A 22369-nucleotide genomic window follows, 5' to 3' on the forward strand; every position below is an offset into this window, starting at 1 on the left:
GTACATTCTGTAATGTTCATGCATACGGAGATTCCAACGCCGAGCAATGCATATCTATACAGAGTATGAACACTATAATCATCTCAATCGTACATTTACATTTATACATTTACCATGCTGATCTTGGTAATCACACTCTCCTAGATCAACGCTTCACCCCTGAACATGGCTTCTCTGACCTCTCTAACAACATCAGCTCTGTCACCTGGTCCTAACAGGACAATACCCCTTCCTCTCCTACCCATACGACCCGTTCGTCCCAGACGATGAATAAAGTCAATAGTCGTATGCGGGACATCGTACAGAACGACGTGACGTACGGAAACAGTGTCGATACCTCTTGAACCCAAGTCCGTAGTAACAATAACCTTGGTATTGGGAAGTGTACGCTTGCTCGGCGGTTCCGAGGAACGTGATTTCGGGGCGTCAGAAGCATTGGAAGCGATTTTCTCATCCGAGATGCCGGTGAAGGAAGCCAGAGTCTTGGCCTGTCGAGAAGGGTCCGTGTCGCGGTGGAAAGCGAGAGCATCGATGCCCTTCTTCATCAAGTACTGTGCGACTTCCTCTGTGTCCTCGCGCTCGTTGACGAAGACTAGGATGCGTTTTGTTGGAACGGCCTCTTTGCCCTCGGCTGGATCATAGTCGCCAGATGCTTTGCCAATCTGCCATATCGTGTCCGCGCAGGCGAGCATCTTGTTGCCGTGGTAAGGATCCTTGTTCACGTCTACGACACCAAGTTGCACTCTTCGCGGGATAGCGTGAAGGTTCGGGGTAACGAGGCGGTGCATGTCTGGGAACTTGTCCGCGAGATACTTGTCCAAGTACTTTGGAATAGTCGCAGAGCAGAGAATAATCTTCTTCAATGAAGGAGTCGCTCGGTCGATGATCTCAGTGGTGCTGGGCTTGAAAGAACGGTCGAAGAGCGAGTCCGCCTCGTCGCAGATAAGATGTGTGACTCGTGCGAGGATATTTGGGTTGCTTTCGGCGATGCTGGCAAGTAGTGGGGGTGTGCTGATTACCACGTCGACGCCATTTACGTTGAACAGCTGGTTTCGAATGACAGTAGCTGACATTTTTGCTGAGATGGGGGCGGCGCGGAATTTGATGGTGTGTGAGAGCGACTTGGCGACAGCACCGACTTGGGCGACTAGTTCGGCGGACGGGACGAGAATGATGGCTCGGGGTCGCGCTGGATCGACAGCTTTGTTGATGTCTGGCTCTTCTGCAGCGAACATGTCGGTTCTCTGGTCGTGTGCCTTGGTCTCTGCTTCCTCTGCATCCTTGCGTGCTTGTTCCTCGGCCTCGTCTTTCTCCTGAAGCTCTTCTTGCTTGATAGCATCCAGAGTAGGGAGCAGATATGCCAATGTTTTCCCTGATCCCGTCTCCGCAGCCAGCAAGAAAGCCTCCGGGCCAGACTTTTTCGATTTCACTTTCGTACGAGTCGTCTTTTGTATACCGAGTAGAGCAGGTATAGCGACGGCCTGCGCAGGCGTGGGGTTTCGGTATTCGAGGTTGGGTAGCGCATCGTTTACGGCGCGCAGGATTGGTTCCAGGAGCGGAAACTTGTCAAAGGAATCGTACTGTTCCAGCTTGCGCTTGATGGCGGTTCGGTTGCTTTGTGGTACCTGGTGGAGAGAGCTCTGCATCTTCAAGGCGTGAAAAGGGTCAGACGGTCTCGATCTCCGCTTCCCATCATCTCTGCCCGTTGCAGGTCTACTTCCCCTCGTTTCTCTCTGCTCGCGTATCCTTTCTAGGCCCCGTGGCGCCTCTGTCCGGTTTAGATGGCCAAATGCATCTGGCTTCTTCCTGGCAGGCCGTTCGTCTGATGGAGGTGTTCGCGCTACCGTGTCTGAGAGCACCATGCGCGCTGGGCGGGGGTTGTCGCGCCCTCTTGAGGGTCTTGAGAACCCAGATCCGGGTCTTGAAGACTGTGTGCCATGGCGTTCACCTCTTTCGCGCTGTACTTGGGTATAAAGTCGGATTTGCTGGAGTTGCGGTTGCAGGCTTCGAGAAGGATGACCGAGGAGCGACCGCACTTCGCAGAAGGGACAGGAGCGGGCGACTTGGCGCAGCATGACGATGAAATCGAGAACAACAACAACAATAGGACTAGCAGAAGACGATGCGCATGTTTCAAGGCGGACGGTATCTGATCTCCAACGGCCGGCAGAGAAAGCTGCTGCACTGACGATCGGCTAACTTCCAAAGTTTTGGCGCCACGGGCTAGCACGCGGGAAGAGTGGTGCGCGCTAGCCGCCTTCAGAATAGCGGCAGGTGTTACTGGAGCAACACATCTACAAGGGGACATCCCAGCAATCAACACTTGATACCGCCCGCAGCCCCAACATATCAGCTGCGCATCCACCTCTCCTCCGCTTCTCCATCGCACATCAGCGCCTGCGCTCGGTAGATGACCTTCACTTCGCCTTTCAATCTTTAATCTGCGCGCATCCGCTATCAAATTCAACTGTGCATACTCCTCGAGGGAGCTCCGGGCCCATTCTTCGCATACACATTCCTCGACAAGGCAGCTAGCCGCACTGCATTCGACAACAACCACTGCGAGCGCATAGCCATAGATATGTCGCGCAACGAAGCGGTAAGCATATTAATCATTCCTTCCACGCTCTGCGACGGGCCGCATACTCATCGTCATGACTGCAGGTGTCGCCGCTGCGCATAAACAAGACGCCGACTGCCTCTCCTACCAAGGGCAGCGGCCGTCCGCTCTCCGAGATTGGATCAACAGAGCACAGGAGGAACTCTCCAAGCTTCAACCAGGCAACAAAGGTAATTCGTCCTCATTACATTCCTCCTGTGCGTGGCAGCTAACGTGGCCAAGAAGCCCTTCCTGAAGGAGCACTCTCCCTTTCGGGATTCCTCGCCATTCACAAACAGCCCACGTTTGTTTTGGAAGGAGCAGACTGTGTCGCCCAAAAGCCGCTTCGAGTCGTCTGAGAACGAGTACGAGGGCAGCTCGCCAGCACTGTCACCCAAGCGCAACTCGATCGAGAACCTGAAGAAGCAGTCGCGCGTCAAGAACAGCAGCATGTTCGCCCGCGAGCAAAAACACGAGTATGATCCCACCGCTGTTCAATCACTTGATCGCCCCCTCGCCGCCGGACGAGCCTTGAACACCGCAGTGCAGGGCAATGCCTACGGTGGCGACGGCCTGGCCGGGTTGCGCAAAGAGAATGACAGCTTCAAAGGCCACCGCCGCGGCGAGAGCCAAACCAAGATTCCCACCCTGAGCCCGTTCAAGCCATCGCCTACCAAGCAATTCACACAGCCCTGGGCCACGTCTCCCTCAAAGGACAATGAGGGCCGCACTTCTCCGACCAAGTCATCCCTCGTCAGCAATGGGCGCTTCAACTCGCCACAGTACAATGCCGACTCAAGCATAATGTCGGAAGACGAGGAAATGACGCATCAGACGCCCCGCCCATTGCGCCGTCATGCTAAGAGTGTGACCTTCGACACTGCTCCACCTACAATCACCGAGTATGAGATGGTCACACCTGATCCTTCGGCGGCATCTGGTTCGCGCGAGGGAAGCTACGAGTCTGAAGAGGACGAAGAGATGAGCTTTGATCTCGACGACAGTTTCGATGCTTCTCTAGAGGACACCGACAAGACGCCCGTCGTGTTGCCTGAGGACTGGCGTCACATGAGCCCAGAGGCCGCGAACACTTCGCTCACCGATCTCTACGATGATGTTTTCGACGGACGCGAAGAGAGCCCTATGCCAAATAGTGCAACAAACGGTTCCCGCTTAGGGTCAGTCAACTCGGATGGCGAGTCAAGGCCACTTCCCCCGCTTCCTGGCAATCAAATGCAAGACGACAGCCGACGACGCGACTCCAGCGTTGGCCTCTCAGCTGCCGCGGAGCGAGCTGGCGATGTACGACGCTCTCTTCCTCAACCTCCTCAGGCTGCGGGCATTTCCAAGTCTGATTTGCTCAACATGCGCGAGAGCTCCATGTCCCTTGAGGACAGGCTACGTCTAATGAACTTCGATGATGATCGCGACATAAGCACTCCAACGCAAGAGAGCCATGATAAGAAGGTCGAAGAGGTTGTGCAGGTGCAGGTGCAAGTGCAGGTTGCAGAAGTCGAGGTGACAGAGTCGGAGCTCACGCTTGACGAGCCGCAAGCGCCGCGCATCTCCCGCGAGTCGATCCTCCGAAGGGTCAAGAGTGCCAACTTTGACGACTATGAGGACAGCTACAACTACGACCTTGAGTCCAGCCCCGAGCGCAGCTATGGCGACCTGGCAGACCTGGATCCTGATGTTCCTATTCCTTCCCGCGAATGTTCTTCCAACTTCGATGAGAACCCGTGCCAGCTTTCTACTGTCGCTGAGAGCGAAGCGGACAGTGTCATCGATGCGTATAGTTTTGCTGAGATGACTGAAGCCGACGTCTCGCAGTTTGACGACCAGGAGCGCGAGGGCTCTATTATCCGACATCCAGTAAACAATGAGCCCGAGCAGGATGATGACGCTAGCGAGTACTCCCTGCAACCTGAAGAGCAGCCAACTTCCCAGAGCACTATCGACTCTTCTGGCCCGCCAACGCCTACAGCTTTGGCCTCTCCGTCTGCTGAAGAAAAGCAAGCGCGGCAAGATGAGCTGTTCGCTTCGTTCGAAGGCAAGGAGATGGACCTAAGTCTTGATCCTCTCAAAGCATCGTTGGCTATTGCACCAAGCCCATTGGATACCGCTCCAAAACTGGATGCGATGCGTGAGTTCCTACGGAGGCCCGCTACTCCTGAGGGTAATGAGCAGGAGGAGGCCGAATCAGATGAGCCTGGGACGCCTGACTCCGTGATTCGACATCCTATTGTTGTTTCACGACCAGAGCCAGACTCGTCCCCAGAAATCCCTGAGCGTGAAGCTACCATTCGAGGTGCCGGTGGGAAGCTCAAGACGCGGCCTTCCCTAATTCCAGACGAGATTGACATGGCCGCCACACGACGACATGTCAGCGGTGAGCATCCTCCACCGGTCCCTGAACGCAGTTCGAAGCGTCAGTCTCTCCTCCTTGAGGTAGGTCACGTTGATGATGAGGACTCTCAATTCAGCATCTCAAACAAAGAGAACCGGATGCTCGACCTCAACATCGGCGATGAGTCCAATGATCTCAGCTTTGGGCTAGACAAGGAGTTTGATCACATTATCGAGGCACAAAAGGTACACAATCTTTTTCCTTTACCGACTTTCGCCAAATTTCCGACATCTACGGCTGCCGCGCAAAGTGCAGCGAGCTATATGTCTGGTGAAGGCTTTGTTTATACGAACAGCACAGCTAATGCGTACGCCCGTGAACAGAAAGGATACCTGATGCGCGAGAACACCAAGGTCGTTGTGGCCAGCAGCCGGCAGTTCAGCGATGAGAAACCACCTTCAGACGCCGAGGTCCCTGATGAGAAGTCTGCCAAGGCTAGCCCTCGCAAGACGAGTGCGGAGCGGAAACCTGCGTGGACAAAAGAACCCTGGAACGGCAAGTCACGACGAAGGAGCATTCGAACAACATCTGGTCGTAGAGTTCCTACTTCTAGCGGCCCTGCTCCGCCTCTTCCAGGTCAAGAGTCTGCCGTCACTGGTGGATTAGACTCTGTCGCTGAGCAAGGCGACGAAGAGTTCGAAGACGGCGAAGAGCGAGGACGAGTGTTTGTCAAAGTCGTCGGTGTCAAAGACCTAGATCTGCCTTTACCAAAGAGTGAGTCTTCTTTTTCGACTTCACATCAGCATGACTAACAGATATTTTAGCGGAACGCTCGTGGTTTCAACTCACGCTGGACAATGGTTTGCACTGTGTGACCACTTCATGGCTGGAGTTGAGTCAGTCTGCGCCCATTGGGCAGGAGTTCGAGCTTGTCGTTCTCGATGACCTTGAGTTCCAGCTGACGCTTCAGACCAAGCTCGAGCCTCCTGCCGCACCACAGGTTGTTGCTGCTCCAGCGAAGTCAATCAACCACAAGAAGTCGCACTCAGCCTTCCGCAACCTTCTTTCATCTCCCAAAAAGCGTAAAGAGCAGGAGAGGAAAGCCCAAGAGGAAGCTGATCGCCTAGCGCTTCAACAGCAACAGGAAGCGCAAGCGGCGGCTAAGCGCAACCACCAAGCGACTGCTTGGGATCTCCTCCATGACCTCGTCGGCCCTGATGGTTCCTTCGCCCGTGCATACGTTTGCCTAAACACCCACGAAGACCAAGCCTACGGTCGCCCTTATTTAGTCGACATCCCATGTTTCAACGAGTGGGCTGTCGATACCACAGGCGTAAGCAGTGTCAAGAGCAAGCGTGGTGGTGTTGTGCGTCGCCCACCTTATCGTGTCGGTAAGCTCACTCTGCAGCTGCTATACGTTCCCAAGCCGAAAGGTGCGAAAGATGAGGACATGCCGAAGAGCATGAATGCTTGTATTCGCGAGCTCAAGGAAGCCGAGCAGGTCAAGGATGTTTCCTGGGAGGGTACTCTCAGCCAACAGGGTGGCGATTGTCCTGTAAGTTCACCTACGTATGCATTGTGTTGTTGAAACAATACTAATAGCCACACTAGTACTGGCGTCGCCGCTTCTTCCGATTGGAAGGCACCAAGCTCACAGCATACCACGAGTCTACCCGACAACCGCGTGCTACGATCAACTTGGCAAAGGCAAGCAGACTTGTTGACGACAAGAGCGCTCTTCAACAACCATCTTCGACCAAGGCCGGTGGTCGACGCAAGTCTGGCTTTGCCGAGGATGAGGAAGGCTACATGTTCGTCGAAGAAGGGTTCCGAATCCGCTTTGCCAACGGCGAGGTCATTGACTTCTACGCCGACAGTCGCGAGCAGAAGGAAGCCTGGATGAAGGTTCTCGCTGAGACCGTAGGGAAAGACCTCGCTACGAACAAAGGCTGGGCCGCTATGGTGCTGGAAAAGGAGCGCAAAGAAAAGGCCGCGCGATCACAAGCTGGCGTTCCTCAACAGAAGTCGAAGCCTCTCCAAGAAAACGTCAATGCAAACCGACCGCATCACCAGCGCACGCAGTCTCACGATACGTACGGCCAGTCCAGCAAGTCCGTCCCGTCAAGTCCTGTCAAACGCCATTCCCGGACACAATCAGACGCTCCTCCGCCGCCGATGAAGGATGTACGTCTCTCGCAAGCACCTCCTCCTAGGCCGCGAACCCAGGACAGTGGGCAGGTGGGACGTAGGGATCAGGTTCGATCAATGATTTTCTAGGCCTTTTCTTTGCCCCCATAGTATTGATATGGGCACACACACACACTACATGTTCGCTTTCTTGGACATTGACTTACTTGGCTTTTCTTTGCGGTTTTAGATTCGCCAGCTCTCTTTTCTCCCGCATCGACTCAGATTGGGGTTTTGGAGGCGGCGGAAAACGAGTAGTAGGAGAAAGGATGCTGTGCATCCGTCGTAGCAGCGCTTGCGCCCCTCTTGCTTATCGAAAGCAGTTCGTTTTGTACAGTCTCGCGCTGGTTGGATAGGAGTAAGCCGAGAGGCGGAAAAGCAGAAGTCAGTGGTGGAGGACGTTGCTTTCATTTCTTGTTCTTTTTCATCTCTTCCAGGATCGGTCGGCATTGGCTTGCTTCGGCGTTCTTTCTCTTATGTTCAGCTTAGCGGTTATGACCTCTTGCGTAATGATTGATTGGAGATGATACACGAGCAGAGGGGTGGATAGGAGAGTTGAGAATATACATGAACTTCAAACATCTTCGAGACAGATTGGACATAGTGGCATCGGAACTGAGACTCCTCAATTATGTATGTGTTGTGCGTGGGATAGTGCTTGTGACGGAACAAATGGCAGAGTCGCACGTTCGCAAAGAACCCTTTCTTGCGTTAAACACCACATCTCCACCACTAAACATACAGTATCTCTAATATCACTAAAAAAAGATGTATCCGCCTTGCTGAATAAGCAGAACTGCGCTTTAGTACAGTCTACTGGCGTTGCTGCAGCGCCATGAATTTATTGGTGTTTTACGTGGTTGTTTTTACGCGTAAACATCGCAACCACAACTTTGACTAGCCACTTCCTTGGCGACACGATGATAGTACTTCAAGTTCCTGTATCTAACTTTGTGTAAGTGTAATTGATATTAATAAGATAGGATAGTATAGTATTTAGCGTATTCTCTTTATGTATCTTTCCCTTGCAACCTTAGACTAGAGATTACATGTCTCTATCCACGTGCATGAAAGCAGAAACACAACCTCTCGTGTCACTACGCTACACCGTACTACCATACCCCAGACAAATGTCCAATTCTATCTCCGCCAACAAAATCGCACTCGCTCACCGTTCAAGCGCATCAGAACCAAACTTCACCTACTTGCTTGCTTGCTCACTAGGCTACTCCAAGCTAATCTCGTACCTCGCTAACCTTCTACGTTCTCGTTTTCCGATCTCGTCCTCGTTCCAGGTTAAGGTTCTAGGTCCCGGGTTCGTGTAACCTTCTCTCTTCGTCCTTTGTGTTGCCAATTTTGAATCAAGCAAACAAATTGATCCATGTCAGCACGTGAGTAGAAGCAATCAAGGCAGCAAGCAGGTGAGTAAGCGAGTGTTCAAAACAAAAGCCGACTCTTCTCTTGTGCGAAGGGACCGTTCTCTCATCCTGCTCTTGTTGCCAGTTTGGTTCGCGGCACTACTTTCCCCAGTGTCGATTCGTTGTCGATGTTATTGTTGTAGAAAGGTCAGGTGTGATGCAATAGACGGCTTTTTGGGCGTGACTATCTCGTTGTTGTCGTACCGATACGCATGCCTGAGGAGAAGAAACGTCCAGAAAATATACACCGTCTACGATCCATCAAACCTGGCATATCTCACCGCCCAAACGCATCGGATCCAAAAGCTGCAGGACGCCTCCCCCTTCCGTATATCCAGCAAACACATACCATGGGCGCAGGGCACTCGACGCCCCCACCACTCGTCCAAGTCTCCGCTCCAAGAGGAAAAGTCTTCGTCCCACCAGGTGTGTATGCCCTCCTCCGTGATCTTCCCTTCCATTCTCTTTGCTCAAGTAACAGCGCTGATGAAGACTAGGAACCGCGTTCACAGTCCATCCCCCTTCCTACTCACGCTCACGCAGCGATCCATACACGCAACGGGGCCCGGTATACGTCCCTTCTCCAACAGGTGGCAGCCCTCGGTATCCTCCATACGGACACACAGGCCGCCGACCGCGTCCACGGCGCCCACGACGACCAAGGGCGGATTTAAGTGTTGATCTTGAAATTGAAGAGGAGAGTGGAGAGGGAGAAGATAGTGAGAGCAGCACGGTGGCGGATAGGATGGAGGGTATGAGTCCACGTGGCATGCGTAGACAGGGTTCTATGGGGTATCCTGGGGGTATGATGGGTGGGATGGGGAGAAGAGGTGGGGCGGGTGGACATGCGTTTGGGGGTGCAGATATGAGGCCTAGATCTGCGCCCGAGATGCCGTTTGGTGCGTATCCTGGGATGGGAACAATGGGCGGTATGGGTGGAATGGGTATGGGTATGCCGAGTCCCGGGATGGGCGGGATGGGTATGAATGGCATGGGTGGCATGGGACCAGGCGCTATGGGAGGTATGGGAGGACTGGGAGGTATGGGTATGCCGCCAGAATACACGTCAAACCCCTCCATGCCTCGCTACAGCGGCGGATTAGGAGCAGGAGGAGGAGGGGACATGCCCGGCGCTGGCATGCATGCCTTCACGCCGTACGCACGCCCACCACCAAGTGAGCCATCAAGCGATGGTCGCGCCCCTCCGCCACAGCCTCCACGCCGTGCATCAGGTCGGCCTTCAAACCAGCATGCGCGCGTCCCCATGGGCGCATACGCAGCAGAGTCGTCTTCTCCACGTCGACCCTCACGAACGCATGACGATCCGCCAATCTCCGCACTGCTCAACCGCGGTCAGCCCGCTGGCAAGAGAGTCGGACCCTCAGGTAACGCCTGGCTCGATGAAAACTCATGGCTCGACGCTTGCGTATGCACGACGAACTGCAAGTGTCGCAAAAGTCACCGTGTTGTGTATCGCGGGCAGGAGAACCGCGGTAGAGGGGGAGACGACGATGAAGATGAGCAGCAGTACATTGCCGGCGAGATACGCTATGTTCTCAAAGACGACCTAGGAAAAGATTGCGGTGACCACTCTGGATGCAAGAAGAGCGGAGCAGAAAGTGAAAAGGAAGAAAAGAGTAAAAAAAGCAAAGGCAAGAAAGAAGAAGCCAAAGAGCGAAAGGAACAGTTTGAAGGCTTCAAAGAAGAGTTACTTGAAGCACTCGATGAGCGGTTCCAAGACATGCGGAAAGAAAACCAGCAGCGGGGGAAACATGGCAGTAACTCACCATCACCTTTTGGCAGACCCAGCCCTTTCACCATGAATGACGCGGGCATGGATCCTCGGATGGCTCAGCAGATGAACATGGCAATGGGCGGCGATCCCTATGGTATGGGCATGCCCGATATGGGCCGAATGCCCCCAAGCATGATGGACCCGATGGGCAAGCGCCCAATGCGCGCTCCAGGGATGCCAATGGGACACATGGCGGCGGGGGGCATGGCCTTTGGAGATGAAATGAGCATGGCAGATATGGATGGTATGGGTATGGGAAACCCATACGCAGGCACGAAGCCCATGCGGCCAGACTTCATGCCCCCTCGAAAAGCCAGAGGGGGTGCAAAGTTTGGAGGTATGGACATGGATATGGATCCTATGACACTCTACGGTAGAGCTTCAGGTATGAGAGCCCGCGGAGGCATGGTAGGAGGTCGACGTCCAGGACGCGGCGGTCGTCCCGATTTGAGCTCCGAAGACTTCGACATGGGGCCCTCAAGACGTCCAGGCATGGGTAGGCGTAGGAACGACGAAGATGAAGCCGGCTTTGGGAATATGGCGGGTCAGTGACACCTCCTCGCCCCCAAACGAGAGTCCGGTTTTGGTTCCACTAACAGCTGCGTAGGAGGCGGTGGCTTACGAGACGAGGACGAAGAGGATTTCCCACCAACTCGCAGGCGCGCAACAACTTCTCCCAACAAGAGACCTGGTGGTGGTGGGCGGTCGAGTCGCGATCGCGATAGGCAACCGCGCGCTGACACGGATGACGACGATGCGTATTAAAAGCAAGACATTTGACCGTCATAGTAAAGCACAGGTCATAACCCCCTGGACGGATCAGGAATGTCACTTTTCCGAGTTGGATGTGAAAAATAGCTCTATTTGGACCAATGACATTGCGAGGGCCCTCGCATTTCCTGCCCGTTCCTTTTTCGCGTGTAATCTGAGCAATCTAATTGCTCGCTTACAACAAAGTTTCAGCCGCTTAACAGCACAAGGGATAAGATCCGCGGGCGCGGACACGTCTGCCCCCTGCTGCGTTGAGAGCTGAAATGCTGCATGTTGTGTGTGTGGCGCAGCAGGGTTGAGTACGGTGCAGGATCGGGCTCCTGGATCGACGGATGGATAATGGGTGCTGTCAGTTGACCTTGTTCTTGTGCAACCGCATTACTGGTGTTGACATCGGTGAGGCCCAACGTCAAAAACGCTTGTCAGCTTGGGCTAATGATAGTATTCTGCCTATAGCAATGGCTTGAAAGCTGATAGACACAAGAGTAGATGGGTGGCCTTAAACAAGACGGTATGCATAATCATGTGACAAGACAGTGCGAATTTGATCATGAATTCGCTATCCCGACGGGCCATGCCGTCAAAGATGGTCTGCTATGGCAGTAGAAAATGTGACACTAGGAAAACAGTATAGACTTCCACATGCTAGTGGCCATACATGAGAGCGCATTCCTTTCGAGTCGTCGATCCCGACCGGGCGGGCGTATAGAGATTCTATCATAGACACCAGTCGAGCCCAAATGTAAATCCAGTTAACCCCAATCTCTCATGCAGATGCTCCATCGCTGTACATGCCGACCAACTCCTCGCTAAAAGCAATGAAACAGGGAAAGGAGTCCATGAATTCAGAAAAAGGAAAAGGAAAAGGAAAAGCGGTTCCTTGAGGCAGCACCAGATAGCTATGTTGTGGCAATGGAAATCATCCCATGTCCGATATCTGGTGCGCTCGGTGAACCATTTGAAGAGTGGGTCAAGGAAACCAGCCTCAATAACCACTACGGCTGCCAGCCCATGCCCGTGTTGGGAAGGCCATGGGCAGTTGCGAGACTCTTGCCCTTCTCGTTGAGGCTCAGAACGATGCACTTTTTCTCAGCCCACCAGTTCTCAAAGGCGTTGACATCATCTGCGGCCAGGGATCCAGTGCGCTTGGTCTCATACCACTCCGTGTCCACCTTGTGACACTTGTGACGGAGACGGGGAAGGGCTTCAGTACGCAGGTGCGAAAGCTCGGTCACGTAGTAGGCGTCGTGCGGCTCAAGCGGTATGGAGAAGGAGCGGTCACGAGAGGGCTTACGCTTGTCCGAAAGCTCAGGGGGGCCTAGGGAGATGGGCGACGCGGGGCACATGGGCTGTGACAGCGTGAAGCCAGTTGACGTTACGGGAGAAGTGCAGCCTGACTGTGAACCCGAAGAGCCAGCAGTGAATGGGGAGGAGAAGTCTGATTGGAAGAGGCTGCTGGCATTGCTGATGGTGCGGAGTTTGGGGAGCGGAAGATCGTCAAGGTGCACCAACAGCTCATCTACCTTGTGATCCAGATGGTCGCTGTCAAGGTCCTCCGTGTGCTTGTCCAGACGCCCGAAGCCTGATGGCAGTTAGCATATGATCAATCATATAGGCAGACGTGGCAGTTGGAAAAAATTATATCGCGCAACGACGAGCCAATTGGAAAAGGCAAGCAGGCAGCACGGGTGAGATTGCGACTTACCAGTCAGAACAGCTGCTCCAGAGTGCTGCACAGCGGCCAGGGTCGACTGGAGTTGAGCCGGAAGACGGTGCCAGAGCTCCTGCGGGAGATACCAAATGCGAAGATGGGCGGGGTCGTAGCTGAAGGCATCGCCGTCCTTGGGGCAAGCAGTGCGGGGGGAGTCGAGTTGAGAGGAAGACCTGGAGAGCGTCGAAGCAAAGCTTTTTCGGCTAGAGCTGCGGCGACTGCGGGTCTGGGTGGGGTCGTGATATATGGGGTTGACAGATGGTGGGGTAGCCATGACGGCCGTGAGGGATGTCGATTAGCTATGTGCGGTGGAGAATGCTCGAAGGAGTGTCGAGGTTGGAGTGAGCTGGTGAGTCCAAGGCGTGTTGCTGAGTCGACCTTGTTGCGTCAAAGGAGGGTGAGGGGGCGGGCTATTTGTAGAGAGCGAGGCGCGTATCTGGAGAGCAGGGTGAGAGAGAATGTGTGGGTGTGGGTGTGTGGTGGGTGAATGGTAGTGCTCGAGCCCGAGACGCTGAAGCGGAGTAAATAGGAAGGGGTGTGTGGAGCGAGCCAGTAGGCAGGGGTGAAGGCGGCGGATACGAGTAGTTATCTACTCATGGGATGATGGGATGATGGGAATTAGAGGGGTTTCCCATGCCTGACGTAGATATTTGCCTTGTCATGTAATTCTCTACAGGGAAGTGGAGGCCTGTCCTTGGTTAGAGATATTGAGTACAGCTTGGACCAAGAAGCGTCGAGACAGGAAGGAAGGAACGAAGGAAGGAAGGTTTGCGTGCGCGGACAATGATGATTGCAGGACAGGGGTGGAAGCCCAATAACACGGTTCCGCTGCCCAGTTCCGCTGCACCGCCCAATTTCTTGCAGTACGGCACCTGGCCCGTTATAGGAATGCAAGTTTGTATCCAAGTGTTCAGGCCACCCTGCGCGCAAACGTAAACCCAAACGCAGATGCAACAAGCAAAAGCACGCACCGCACGCACATACGTACCTGCTGCCTGCTACGTCACACAATCGTCGTTGCTCAGCCCGGGATTAGCCGGAGCGGGTTGGGGAAGGCGCACTCTGCAGATGGCCGAAAGCGGCTAGATGTGCCGTTGCTCGCGGGACGTGTGCTATTTTCTTTGGTATGGCTCTACAGTAAAGTGAGTGAGTGAGTGAGTAGATAGAACCCCATCCTCGCCTGCATCCGACTCGAGCCGACTGCCGCTCAGAGCTTCCAGGGCTCCATGCCTGTGCACTCACCTGATGATGACCGCCGGGGTCTGCTGTAGGTGTGGGTGGTGTGGTAGCCAAGGGTCTTAATCTACCAAAGAGCGCAGACACATTGACGTAAAAATGAACAAAGCTGGCTGCAGCCCGTTGCGATTCGTGGAATGCACCGTGGACAAGACGCCCGCCGCCTCATGCGCGAGGGCGAGGGCGAGGGCGACCTCTTCATGCCAGGCAGTCCTGTGGTTCCGTCTTGCGACCGTCTCTCACAAACCCAAGGCGGCTACGATAGCATGTCGTTTGCGGCCACACTCGCTCCATCATCATCATCATGCCGCTCAAATCATCACCTCGACGAACAGCATGCAAACAGACAAACAGCAAGCCAAACATGAACTACACGTTTTGATTGCGTTGCTGCTGCTAAGAGCCGTACTGTGTACATGTCCTCGACTAGCGGCGCATAGCCTACCCTCGATCGTCGTGGTTGAGCACTTTTTCTCCTTTGGTCGGGGCGCCACTGTCCCAGCAAAACCTCTCCAATAATCGACCTTCTTTGTCCCAACAACTCCCTTATTCTTAACATACACATCGCTTTCATTCACTCACGCCCCAAGCATGCTGTTGAGGTCCCGTGGCAAAACACGCACATCATACGCTACACTACTCCAACCTGGGTTCCACTTTGTTAGCTTCATATCGAGGCGTGCGAGTGTCTGCCCAACCTTTGAATCAAGTGAATCCCCGATGCCGTCTCGACTATGCCGCTCACTTCGCCCTTCTTGAGCGCGAAAGCAGCCAGCTCGAATTCCTTCTGCATGTCGCCCTTACCAAAGAAGCCCCTGCTGAATGTCAGTGCCACTATGAGTACCCCCATGCTACCAGCACTCACAGATCACCTCCTTTCCGTGCGCTACTGCAATCTGACTCGGTCGTGGCGAGTTCCGAGAGCGAGCTAGCATTGTCTCCCGCGCCTTCCTCGTACGCTCGAATCTGTGCTTGATATCCCTCAATCAAGTCGCGCGCCTCCTCCTGCGAGCGCGTGATCTTGGGTTCCCTCCAACTGGCCGGGCGCCTGCTGTCACGGTGCTTGACGAGGAGATGGGCGCATCGAATCTTGCCCTCGGTGGGTGCAAAGGGGGCGGGCACAACGCCCTTTGAGCTATGGTGGGATGCCATGTAATTCTTCAACGTCTCTGAATCTGTGCCCGCCGGTGGCTCCCAGCGCGAGTCTTTTGTTTGAGCATGGAAGTAATATGGCAGGTTCTTCGTATTGGAGCGGCGCACCTCCCAGCCTTCGGGAAGACCAGTTTCGCCTGAGGACTATGTGGAGTGTAAGTCGCACTCGAACAAAGCAGACAAGAATCGTAGTAGCTTACCATGACTGCGATTTGGATTTTCGGGGGCTCAATGGACACTGTGAGGTTGATGTGATGAGTGCGCGCTGGTGGGGGTGTTGTCAGAGAATTTAACAGCGAGAGTTGAGGTTGCAGCGACGTCGTGGGCGGCGGCTGATCGACCATGCTTGAGGCGGGGAAACAAAGGCTCTTGGCGACAACCGCCGTTGCGGCATGCAGGGGCCCGTGTGTCTTTCACGCAAGCTTTCAATACCCTTTTCCATACCACACTTCAACGCGCCATCACCGTCCACCACTCCAGCACGCCGCGAAGACCCATACTGCCTCAAAACTCACAGCCTCTGCGCAACCACAGCACCATGTCGTCTCCAGCCGCGCAGATGGGCGGTAATAGGCAAGGAGGGAAGGAGCCGATTCTGTTCCGTTTCTGCTCAGAATGGTAAGCAGCCTCCCTGTTTGGAAGTGAAACTGTTAACCACAAGCAGCTCCAACCTTCTGTTCCCCCGCGAGGACAAGTCCGAGAACAAGCTGCTGTTCGCATGCCGAACATGCGCCTTCACAGAGGAAGCGCCCTCATCCTGCGTCATGCGCCATGAAATCGCCTCGACAGTCGGAGCTACAGCTGGTGTTACAGCAGAGGTAGCACAAGATCCCACGGTTGGTCTCTCCCACTCCAGTTCGCAGACATCTCTTTCCGAGGAGATTTGCTGCACCATGTGTGGCATGCCCATCATGTGCGTCGAGTGCGGTGAAGACTCGGCTCCTGGCTTCGTGCTGGAGACTGAAGACGAACCACCCCAGCCGTCCACGGATCCTCAGGAGGAAGAGTATGAGGACTTTGATGAGGACATGGAAGACGAATACTCGCCATAGTCCTGATTTGCATTTTTGTACTGTTGCTTGCTTGCTCTTGAGCGTGCTCGCTGACTGTGCCTGCGTCTAGTTACCTCGTGTGCAGAAGCAGTGTACAGAATGCGGCGAGAACGAGGCCGTCTTCTTCCAGTCTCAGCAGCGGACTGCCGACACGGGAATGGTGAGTTCACAACGAGCATGCTGGCGACCGGGCCTGACATATTACTAGGCACTCTACTATGTCTGCTGCGGATGCGGTCATGTCTCGCGTCCCGGAGACTTGAAAGATGATTGAGAGACGACGATATGACATTGCATTGGGCAGGCGTTAATCTCCGGATCCTTATCGGGAGGAGTTCAAAAACATCTTCTGATACCCATGGGTATTGTACAGTGGCATACACATATTCTACAATATCCCTGCGCTCCATAGACTCCTGAAAATGCATCATTTATTTCTTTTCCATTCCAACTCTTAGACATGCATCGGGGCCAGTGATAATATCTTGGACCACTGCTTCTGCTTCAGCTCTGCTGCCACAACGCCGCTGACTCTCGACCCGATGGGCTCCCCAGCCTTGTTGACCAGAACACAAGCATTGTCATCGAACTTGACTACGCTTCCATCTGGCCGCTGCCATTTTTTCGCCGTCCGTACTACCACGGCATGTCGTACATCGCCTCGTCGGACCTTGTTCGCTGCGCTGATGGATACGCTGTTGCCGGTTTCAGGGCCGAAGTTACGCTGCTTCTTCACAACGACTACTATGCGATCGCCTGCAATTGTCAACCCAAGTCGCCCACTCTTCCCTCACTCCCTGCACATACCAACTTTTGCGGGTCGCTTCGATCGCAGGACGTTGACACACTCGACTATGGCGGCGCCGGAATTGTCGATACAATTGACGAGGGTCTAGAATGCGCTGTATGAGTGCTTGTCTCGTCCCACGTAATCGTCTCATTGCATACCTTTAGCTGAATCATTGTGTGCGCCTGGGTCCAATCTTCCAGAAACTATCTCCCTCTCCCGGTGACGCGCTGTTTGCTGGGATCGATGCGCTGTTCGTTGTATGTGAAGACAAGTTTGCAGAGTGGATGTCGTCGGGGCAATCCGGCGCTTCCTCCGTGCCATCCATGACCTAGCGCGCTCTCGCTAGCCAGCGCGCTGCATTCACTCGCTCCCTGTCAGGCCCTCCGATCCATCGGCAGGGGGCCGCAACGCCCATTATTTGCGACCAACTCAGCCCAGCCCTGTCTCCCTCCGCTGACCGCGACGTGTGCGCTATTTCACTATCTTTCGTCTTCGCTGCCTTCGTGCGGCTCCGCTCCTTGCTTGCTTCTGCTTCGCGTCCTATTGTCCCTCATTCTTTCCTTTTTTGCGCCGCTATTGTTACTGTATTCACTTACTAGTGAAACCTGCATAGTCGCTCTCTCCAAGCCTCGAATACGTCACCCCAGCCACCCCTTTAATCGGCAACGACTCTCACCTACCTGCAAACACGCGACATACGATCAATTGCGGAATAACACACAGCTGCGACCGCTCCAACCATTCGCGCAGTCATGGCGCCTTCGAACGCGGAGAAAAAGGGTGGTCTGACACTGGAAAAGCTGGCATCGTACGACGATATCATCACGGATGCGCTGGTTGACAAGGTAGGCTGAACCGCTGTGTACATGCGATAACACAGTCGCCAATATTTGAGGAGCAACCGGACTGATCAGTGCGCAATTCAGGTGTACTACTGGACCATCATTCGCAAGAACCGTGGTGGACGCTCCACGGCATCTCGAGGCCTGCACGAGGAAGACATTGCCGACATCATCCGCGAATATGCAATATGGGAGAAAGAGCCTGCCGAGGCGGTTCAGAAGCTACTGCAATTGCCGGGGCTGCGCAAATTCATGGCTAGCCTAAAGGAGGAGAGAGACCAAGAGCAATTCAAGCGGCACCTTCGGAGATACGTCAACATATACATGCCAGACTGTCCATTTGAGGTCACGACGACGAACCGCTATACGATTACGGACCACGAAGCATCCATCACTGCGCGGCGCGACATCAACCCGCGCGAGGAGATCAAGTATCTGACTGGAGTTCAGGTGGCTATGACTGAGGAGCAGGAAAAGACACTGGAACTCGCACGCAAAGATTTCAGTCTTGTCATTTCGAGCAGGAAGAAGACGCGCTCGCTATTTCTCGGGCCTGCGCGCTTCGCCAACCACGACTGTGATGCGAATGCAAAGCTTTCAACAAAAGGCTACGATGGAATGCAGATCGTTGCAGTAAAGCCTATCAATGAAGGAGACGAGATCACGGTATCCTACGGTGACGATTATTTCGGCGATGATAATGAAGAGTGTCTCTGTCACACATGCGAAGATAGACAGCAGAATGGTTGGGCGCCCATGAAGCGAGTAGAAGATACCGACGACGACGATGAGGAGGAAGAGGACGACTCCGACACGATTCACATTATAACAGAACAAAGTAATTCCAAGGACGCACGATCATCGAGAAAGCGACAACGAGACGTCTCGGCAGAAGAAGATGCCTCGCGCGTCGCGACGCCTTCTTCCAAGCGGGTCAAAATTGAGCAAAAGACCTCCCCAATTAGACGACGTATTTCGAACCTTTTGCACAAAGCGACTCTGAAGAAGGCGCATAGCACATCCTCCCTTCGACAAGAAGTCCCAGTATCTAGCATTGAGGATCCATCCACCAATATCGCCACATCAGAGCAGCTATCTCGCGAGCTCCGCAATCAGCAGCGGGATGGCCATCTCATAGTGAACCTGAACGAAACCAGCTCATCACGGGAGACTACTCCCCAGTCGCCGCTGACGGCAGCGTCACCAAAGTCCTCACAATCTACAGATGCCACATCTATCGATGAAGATTATTGCATACCCAACGTTGCGAAGATCAAGGTCGATCCCGAAACTCTTCACAATAAAAAGCCTACTTTAGGAGTGGCCACAGTGAAGGAAGAAGTGACGACGACTACGGTAAACGCCCCGTGGCCCTCCCCACCAGCCGAAGACGACTACATGTCCGAACTCAGCGAACTTTCTGAGAGCTACGAATTTGACAGTGAGAACGAACAGATCGTCAAGCGCAAGCCCCGCCCAACACTCCGTACAACACGTTCAAAATCAAAGTTTGAAATACACAATCGCATCGGTACGCCCCTCCCTACCGACGTTGAAGACGCAGAATATGTCGCGAACAAGCGGAAGCCAGGTGACTATATGACGAGCACCTCGCTCCTGAGCGCAAAATACAGCAAGTGGGTCGAATGCCAGACATGTGAAGTCGAATTTGTGCAACAGGACGGCTACAACACACGCAAAGATTGTCCGCGATGCGAACGGCACTCGAAGCTGTACGGCTTCCCGTGGCCCAAGACCGAAAGAGAGGGCAAACACGATAAAGAAAAGCGCATCCTCGATCACCGAACAGTCCATCGCTTCGTAGACCCGGATGAGGAGCGCCAATTGAAGCGCGATAAGACGAAGAAGGTTATGAAACAACATATCCGGGAACGCTTCTCGACGCCTCGCAGCGTCAGGGATAGCATGAGTGCGAGTGTCGAGGTCGATAGTGGACGGCGCACCCGCAGGACTCGAAAGACGATGTAGCACGTTGATCTATCGAGCAGCAAGACGAACAAGAGGAGGGAACCGAAGCAAACAGGCGGCAGTTTACACTTATTTGAGCACATGGGCGTCCAACATTCTACGGCGCTGGGGGTTTGGGAATCCCTCAACCCTTCGGGGAATTTATGGCATGTTTTTTACTTAGCATTGGCGCAGCATCTCGACATTTACTCTGGTGCATATTACATATATAGCATATCCACACGGACATTGCGGTGGGTCATTGTACGATACGACGAGAGACACGAGGCATGATAGAAGACGCACAAGGGCCTACTTTTTTTTTTCAAAGGCCAACCAAATTCAAGAATTCATGCGTTCAATCATTCACCCATTTCCTCGCACACTTTCTAAACTAACCCCACCCCCAACACTATCATAGAATTCCTTGTCCCCCTCCATATTCTCATACACCACCTCCGTCCCCTCAAACCTCTCCCTCCTCAAATAAACACTCCTAAACTTCCCAACACGCTCCTGGTCCTCTGCCTTGAAAACTAACTCCCCCGGCTCGTGGATCTCAATCTTCTGGTCGACGTGCATGCCCTGGTCCACAGCGTGCACGTTGATTAACCCGGGGATAGCCATGGTGTGCGTCATGCGCTCGCGCACCGTTGCGCTATCGGGTGAGTGGAAGATGAAGTCGAGAAGGCGTGTAGTGGGGTGGCGGTAAAATGTGAAACTCGGTTTAGTGGTGGGCAGGAGAGGGGGGAGGGCTGTGGGCGGGATGTTTTTGTGGGCGAAGGTTAGGGTGAGGGTTTCCGTGGTGAGGGACTGTGGTTAGTTAGTGTGTTGGTTAGTTGGTAAGTTGGTAGATTTGATGGAGGAAATAGAGATTGGGGGGGGTTCATACTATTTGTACAGTTGCGCCGGACTGATCGAGTGTTTCGAGGGCTTGTAAAGCGTCGGGGGAGATTTCGTTCTTCATGCGGCGGTCGCAGAGGCGGCATTTGTTCTTCATGTAGCCCATGTCCTTCACACCTCCTTCTAATGTACTTTGTGCTCCGCGTTCATCTGCTTGCTCCGACGCTTCGTTCACGGTACCTCCACCAGGCCCATCTCTCTCGTCCCAAGATCGAGCATCGGTGATTTCGCCAATCTCTTTGCAAATCAACGACGTGCTGAAGTGCTTCTCGCCTAGCTGCCCTACGAGCTCGTGTCTGTGGGCAAGAAACAAGGCGCGTTGGTCTTCCTTGGCCAGATACGGGACGTACGTGATGACGACTAGAGATTCATTGCGGCGCAGAAGAAGATAAAGTGGGACTCGAGGGTTGAGCACATTGTCCAGCTCATTCAGCGCGGCTTGGAACGAGAGAGCAGCATCTTTTGATCGTACGGGTGCCAGTGGTTGGAGCTCGTTGCGGATGAGTGTAAGTGGTAAGGCGAAAGTGGATTTGTCTTCATTGAAGGTTCTGAATGCTCCATGTACAGCTGTAGATAGTTCTGGGAAACGATTATCAGCGATGAGCTTTGGTGTAGGAAGATCTGACTTACCAAGCTTGGCTGAATTCATTGCTAACGAGTATTTATCATGTCCTGATATTTCGTGTCAGGTTGATATGTAAGGATACAGCCTAAAAGAGGCAGCCTTGAGGACATTGGAGTAAGCGTGGACTTCTTGCATGATCACGTTCCGCAAATGCCTGGCGCGGAATTCCGCACTATTGCGGAGTTGTCATACTGCGGAAAGCAGGCCCCTGTGAAGGAATCTTTGTTACTTACCGAACGTGAGAAATGCATACTAGTACAAGGCAGAGGTCCACTTGATACTGTTTAATACATTGGTTGTGACTGAATGGGAAGTGAGGTCGACGTCCTAACCCCAGCTCGCTTAATGAATACTCCATACTACTCTCCTATAGATATGTGTAGTACTTCCAGGACGTCATTTTGTGTAGAAAGAGAGAAGCGGTATAGCAACCCCTTTCAAGTAGAAGCCTTGCTTGACTCCCAAGCAATATAAGCTCAAGACAGACCGCTGAATATCTAAGTAATGGAAAGGGCCTCGCCCTCGGCCAATGCAGAGGTGGGAAGGGATATGTACAACCAAGGTTACAGATCATCACCTGCCCCATTTTTACCGATTCTCCGCACATTTTGCCCCTGATATGCTATCAATAGCGCCTCACTAATTCCTCGGTCCACACACTCTAACCTCCTCCACAACCAATTCGAACCTGTCACCGCCCATGCCACAGGCATTGAATTCGCTCTTCCAGTATCCCTCGCCACCACCCATGGAGGGATCTAGAGCATGCACTTTGTCGTTCAACTTCTTCAGGTCTCCTTTCTGCCACTTTGTGGTATTCTCGTTTTTAGGATGCTTCTCGTGGCTGAGCTCAACCTGAAGGCTACGAGCCGCACGATTTGCTGCATCAAGCGTCGTGTAGACCTCACTGCATGGGACTTTGTGGTACGCCCGAATCAGAGGCTGACTGTTGCTTATCGTTTCGGTGTTGGTA

The 22369-nt window shown here is 53.6% G+C and overlaps 9 protein-coding genes across 9 annotated transcripts; 4 read left to right on the top strand and 5 right to left on the bottom strand.

Moving 5' to 3' along the window:
• Positions 1-140: 140 nt before the first annotated feature.
• On the bottom strand, positions 141-2308 carry K460DRAFT_374390 (ATP-dependent RNA helicase MRH4, mitochondrial; the record flags this gene model as incomplete). The annotated part of the gene is made up of 2 exons (XM_040934660.1): positions 141-2062; positions 2293-2308. 2 exons carry the CDS (start codon positions 2306-2308, stop codon positions 141-143), a joined length of 1938 nt encoding a protein of 645 aa, XP_040789869.1.
• Positions 2309-2343: 35 nt separating this feature from the next.
• Positions 2344-7271, top strand: K460DRAFT_56535 (DUF1709-domain-containing protein). The gene is made up of 6 exons (XM_040938525.1): positions 2344-2599; positions 2665-2790; positions 2843-5191; positions 5330-5720; positions 5771-6501; positions 6558-7271. The coding sequence occupies exons 1-6, from the start codon at positions 2582-2584 to the stop codon at positions 7221-7223; spliced, it is 4281 nt and encodes a 1426-aa protein (XP_040789870.1). The 5' UTR covers positions 2344-2581; the 3' UTR covers positions 7224-7271.
• Positions 7272-8462: 1191 nt separating this feature from the next.
• K460DRAFT_363402 (uncharacterized protein) lies at positions 8463-9262 on the top strand. Its single transcript, XM_040932808.1, has one exon. The coding sequence runs from the start codon at positions 8764-8766 to the stop codon at positions 9046-9048; it is 285 nt and encodes a 94-aa protein (XP_040789871.1). The 5' UTR covers positions 8463-8763; the 3' UTR covers positions 9049-9262.
• Positions 9263-12112: 2850 nt separating this feature from the next.
• Positions 12113-13102, bottom strand: K460DRAFT_352463 (uncharacterized protein; the record flags this gene model as incomplete). Its single annotated transcript, XM_040931655.1, has 2 exons — positions 12113-12699; positions 12823-13102. 2 exons carry the CDS (start codon positions 13100-13102, stop codon positions 12113-12115), a joined length of 867 nt encoding a protein of 288 aa, XP_040789872.1.
• Positions 13103-14641: 1539 nt separating this feature from the next.
• On the bottom strand, positions 14642-15621 carry K460DRAFT_56637 (rotamase-domain-containing protein). The gene is made up of 4 exons (XM_040938526.1): positions 15417-15621; positions 14930-15360; positions 14763-14879; positions 14642-14710 (listed from the first exon to the last, which is right to left on the bottom strand). The coding sequence occupies exons 1-4, from the start codon at positions 15558-15560 to the stop codon at positions 14701-14703; spliced, it is 702 nt and encodes a 233-aa protein (XP_040789873.1). The 5' UTR covers positions 15561-15621; the 3' UTR covers positions 14642-14700.
• A 38-nt stretch (positions 15622-15659) lies between these two features.
• On the top strand, positions 15660-16598 carry K460DRAFT_363406 (uncharacterized protein). The gene is made up of 4 exons (XM_040932809.1): positions 15660-15834; positions 15881-16052; positions 16339-16428; positions 16477-16598. Exons 1-4 carry the CDS (start codon positions 15755-15757, stop codon positions 16540-16542), a joined length of 408 nt encoding a protein of 135 aa, XP_040789874.1. The 5' UTR covers positions 15660-15754; the 3' UTR covers positions 16543-16598.
• On the bottom strand, positions 16373-17341 carry K460DRAFT_363408 (ribosomal protein L14). Its single transcript, XM_040932810.1, has 4 exons — positions 17217-17341; positions 17076-17160; positions 16478-17024; positions 16373-16429 (listed from the first exon to the last, which is right to left on the bottom strand). The coding sequence occupies exons 1-3, from the start codon at positions 17229-17231 to the stop codon at positions 16723-16725; spliced, it is 402 nt and encodes a 133-aa protein (XP_040789875.1). The 5' UTR covers positions 17232-17341; the 3' UTR covers positions 16373-16429; positions 16478-16722.
• Positions 17342-17810: 469 nt separating this feature from the next.
• Positions 17811-19889, top strand: K460DRAFT_402672 (histone-lysine N-methyltransferase SET9; the record flags this gene model as incomplete). Its single annotated transcript, XM_040936550.1, has 2 exons — positions 17811-17903; positions 17985-19889. The coding sequence occupies 2 exons, from the start codon at positions 17811-17813 to the stop codon at positions 19887-19889; spliced, it is 1998 nt and encodes a 665-aa protein (XP_040789876.1).
• A 173-nt stretch (positions 19890-20062) lies between these two features.
• K460DRAFT_426028 (uncharacterized protein) lies at positions 20063-21420 on the bottom strand (the record flags this gene model as incomplete). The annotated part of the gene is made up of 3 exons (XM_040938242.1): positions 20063-20681; positions 20761-21209; positions 21402-21420. 3 exons carry the CDS (start codon positions 21418-21420, stop codon positions 20235-20237), a joined length of 915 nt encoding a protein of 304 aa, XP_040789877.1. The 3' UTR covers positions 20063-20234.
• Positions 21421-22369: the final 949 nt, after the last annotated feature.

The sequence above is a fragment of the Cucurbitaria berberidis genome (genome assembly GCF_010015615.1).
Source record: "Cucurbitaria berberidis CBS 394.84 unplaced genomic scaffold K460scaffold_2, whole genome shotgun sequence".
NCBI lineage: Eukaryota > Fungi > Ascomycota > Dothideomycetes > Pleosporales > Cucurbitariaceae > Cucurbitaria > Cucurbitaria berberidis.

What these genes read in the sequence shown, in the direction of transcription:
- K460DRAFT_56535 (XM_040938525.1), top strand. An exon ending in AGATCTGCCTTTACCAAAGA is followed by an intron (nt 5,721 to 5,770) that starts GTGAGTCTTCTT and finishes CAGATATTTTAG; the next exon opens with CGGAACGCTCGTGGTTTCAA. An exon ending in AACAGGGTGGCGATTGTCCT is followed by an intron (nt 6,502 to 6,557) that starts GTAAGTTCACCT and finishes TAGCCACACTAG; the next exon opens with TACTGGCGTCGCCGCTTCTT.
- K460DRAFT_363406 (XM_040932809.1), top strand. Translation starts at nt 15,755, where the DNA reads ATGTCGTCTCCAGCCGCGCAGATGGGCGGTAATAGGCAAGGAGGGAAG. An exon ending in AGGTAGCACAAGATCCCACG is followed by an intron (nt 16,053 to 16,338) that starts GTTGGTCTCTCC and finishes GCCTGCGTCTAG; the next exon opens with TTACCTCGTGTGCAGAAGCA. An exon ending in GGACTGCCGACACGGGAATG is followed by an intron (nt 16,429 to 16,476) that starts GTGAGTTCACAA and finishes ACATATTACTAG; the next exon opens with GCACTCTACTATGTCTGCTG.
- K460DRAFT_56637 (XM_040938526.1), bottom strand. Translation starts at nt 15,560, where the DNA reads ATGGTCGATCAGCCGCCGCCCACGACGTCGCTGCAACCTCAACTCTCG. An exon ending in AAATCCAAATCGCAGTCATG is followed by an intron (nt 15,361 to 15,416) that starts GTAAGCTACTAC and finishes CACTCCACATAG; the next exon opens with TCCTCAGGCGAAACTGGTCT. An exon ending in GCACGGAAAGGAGGTGATCT is followed by an intron (nt 14,880 to 14,929) that starts GTGAGTGCTGGT and finishes GACATTCAGCAG; the next exon opens with GGGCTTCTTTGGTAAGGGCG.
- K460DRAFT_363402 (XM_040932808.1), top strand. Translation starts at nt 8,764, where the DNA reads ATGCCTGAGGAGAAGAAACGTCCAGAAAATATACACCGTCTACGATCC.
- K460DRAFT_363408 (XM_040932810.1), bottom strand. An exon ending in GAAGCGACCCGCAAAAGTTG is followed by an intron (nt 17,025 to 17,075) that starts GTATGTGCAGGG and finishes TGACAATTGCAG; the next exon opens with GCGATCGCATAGTAGTCGTT.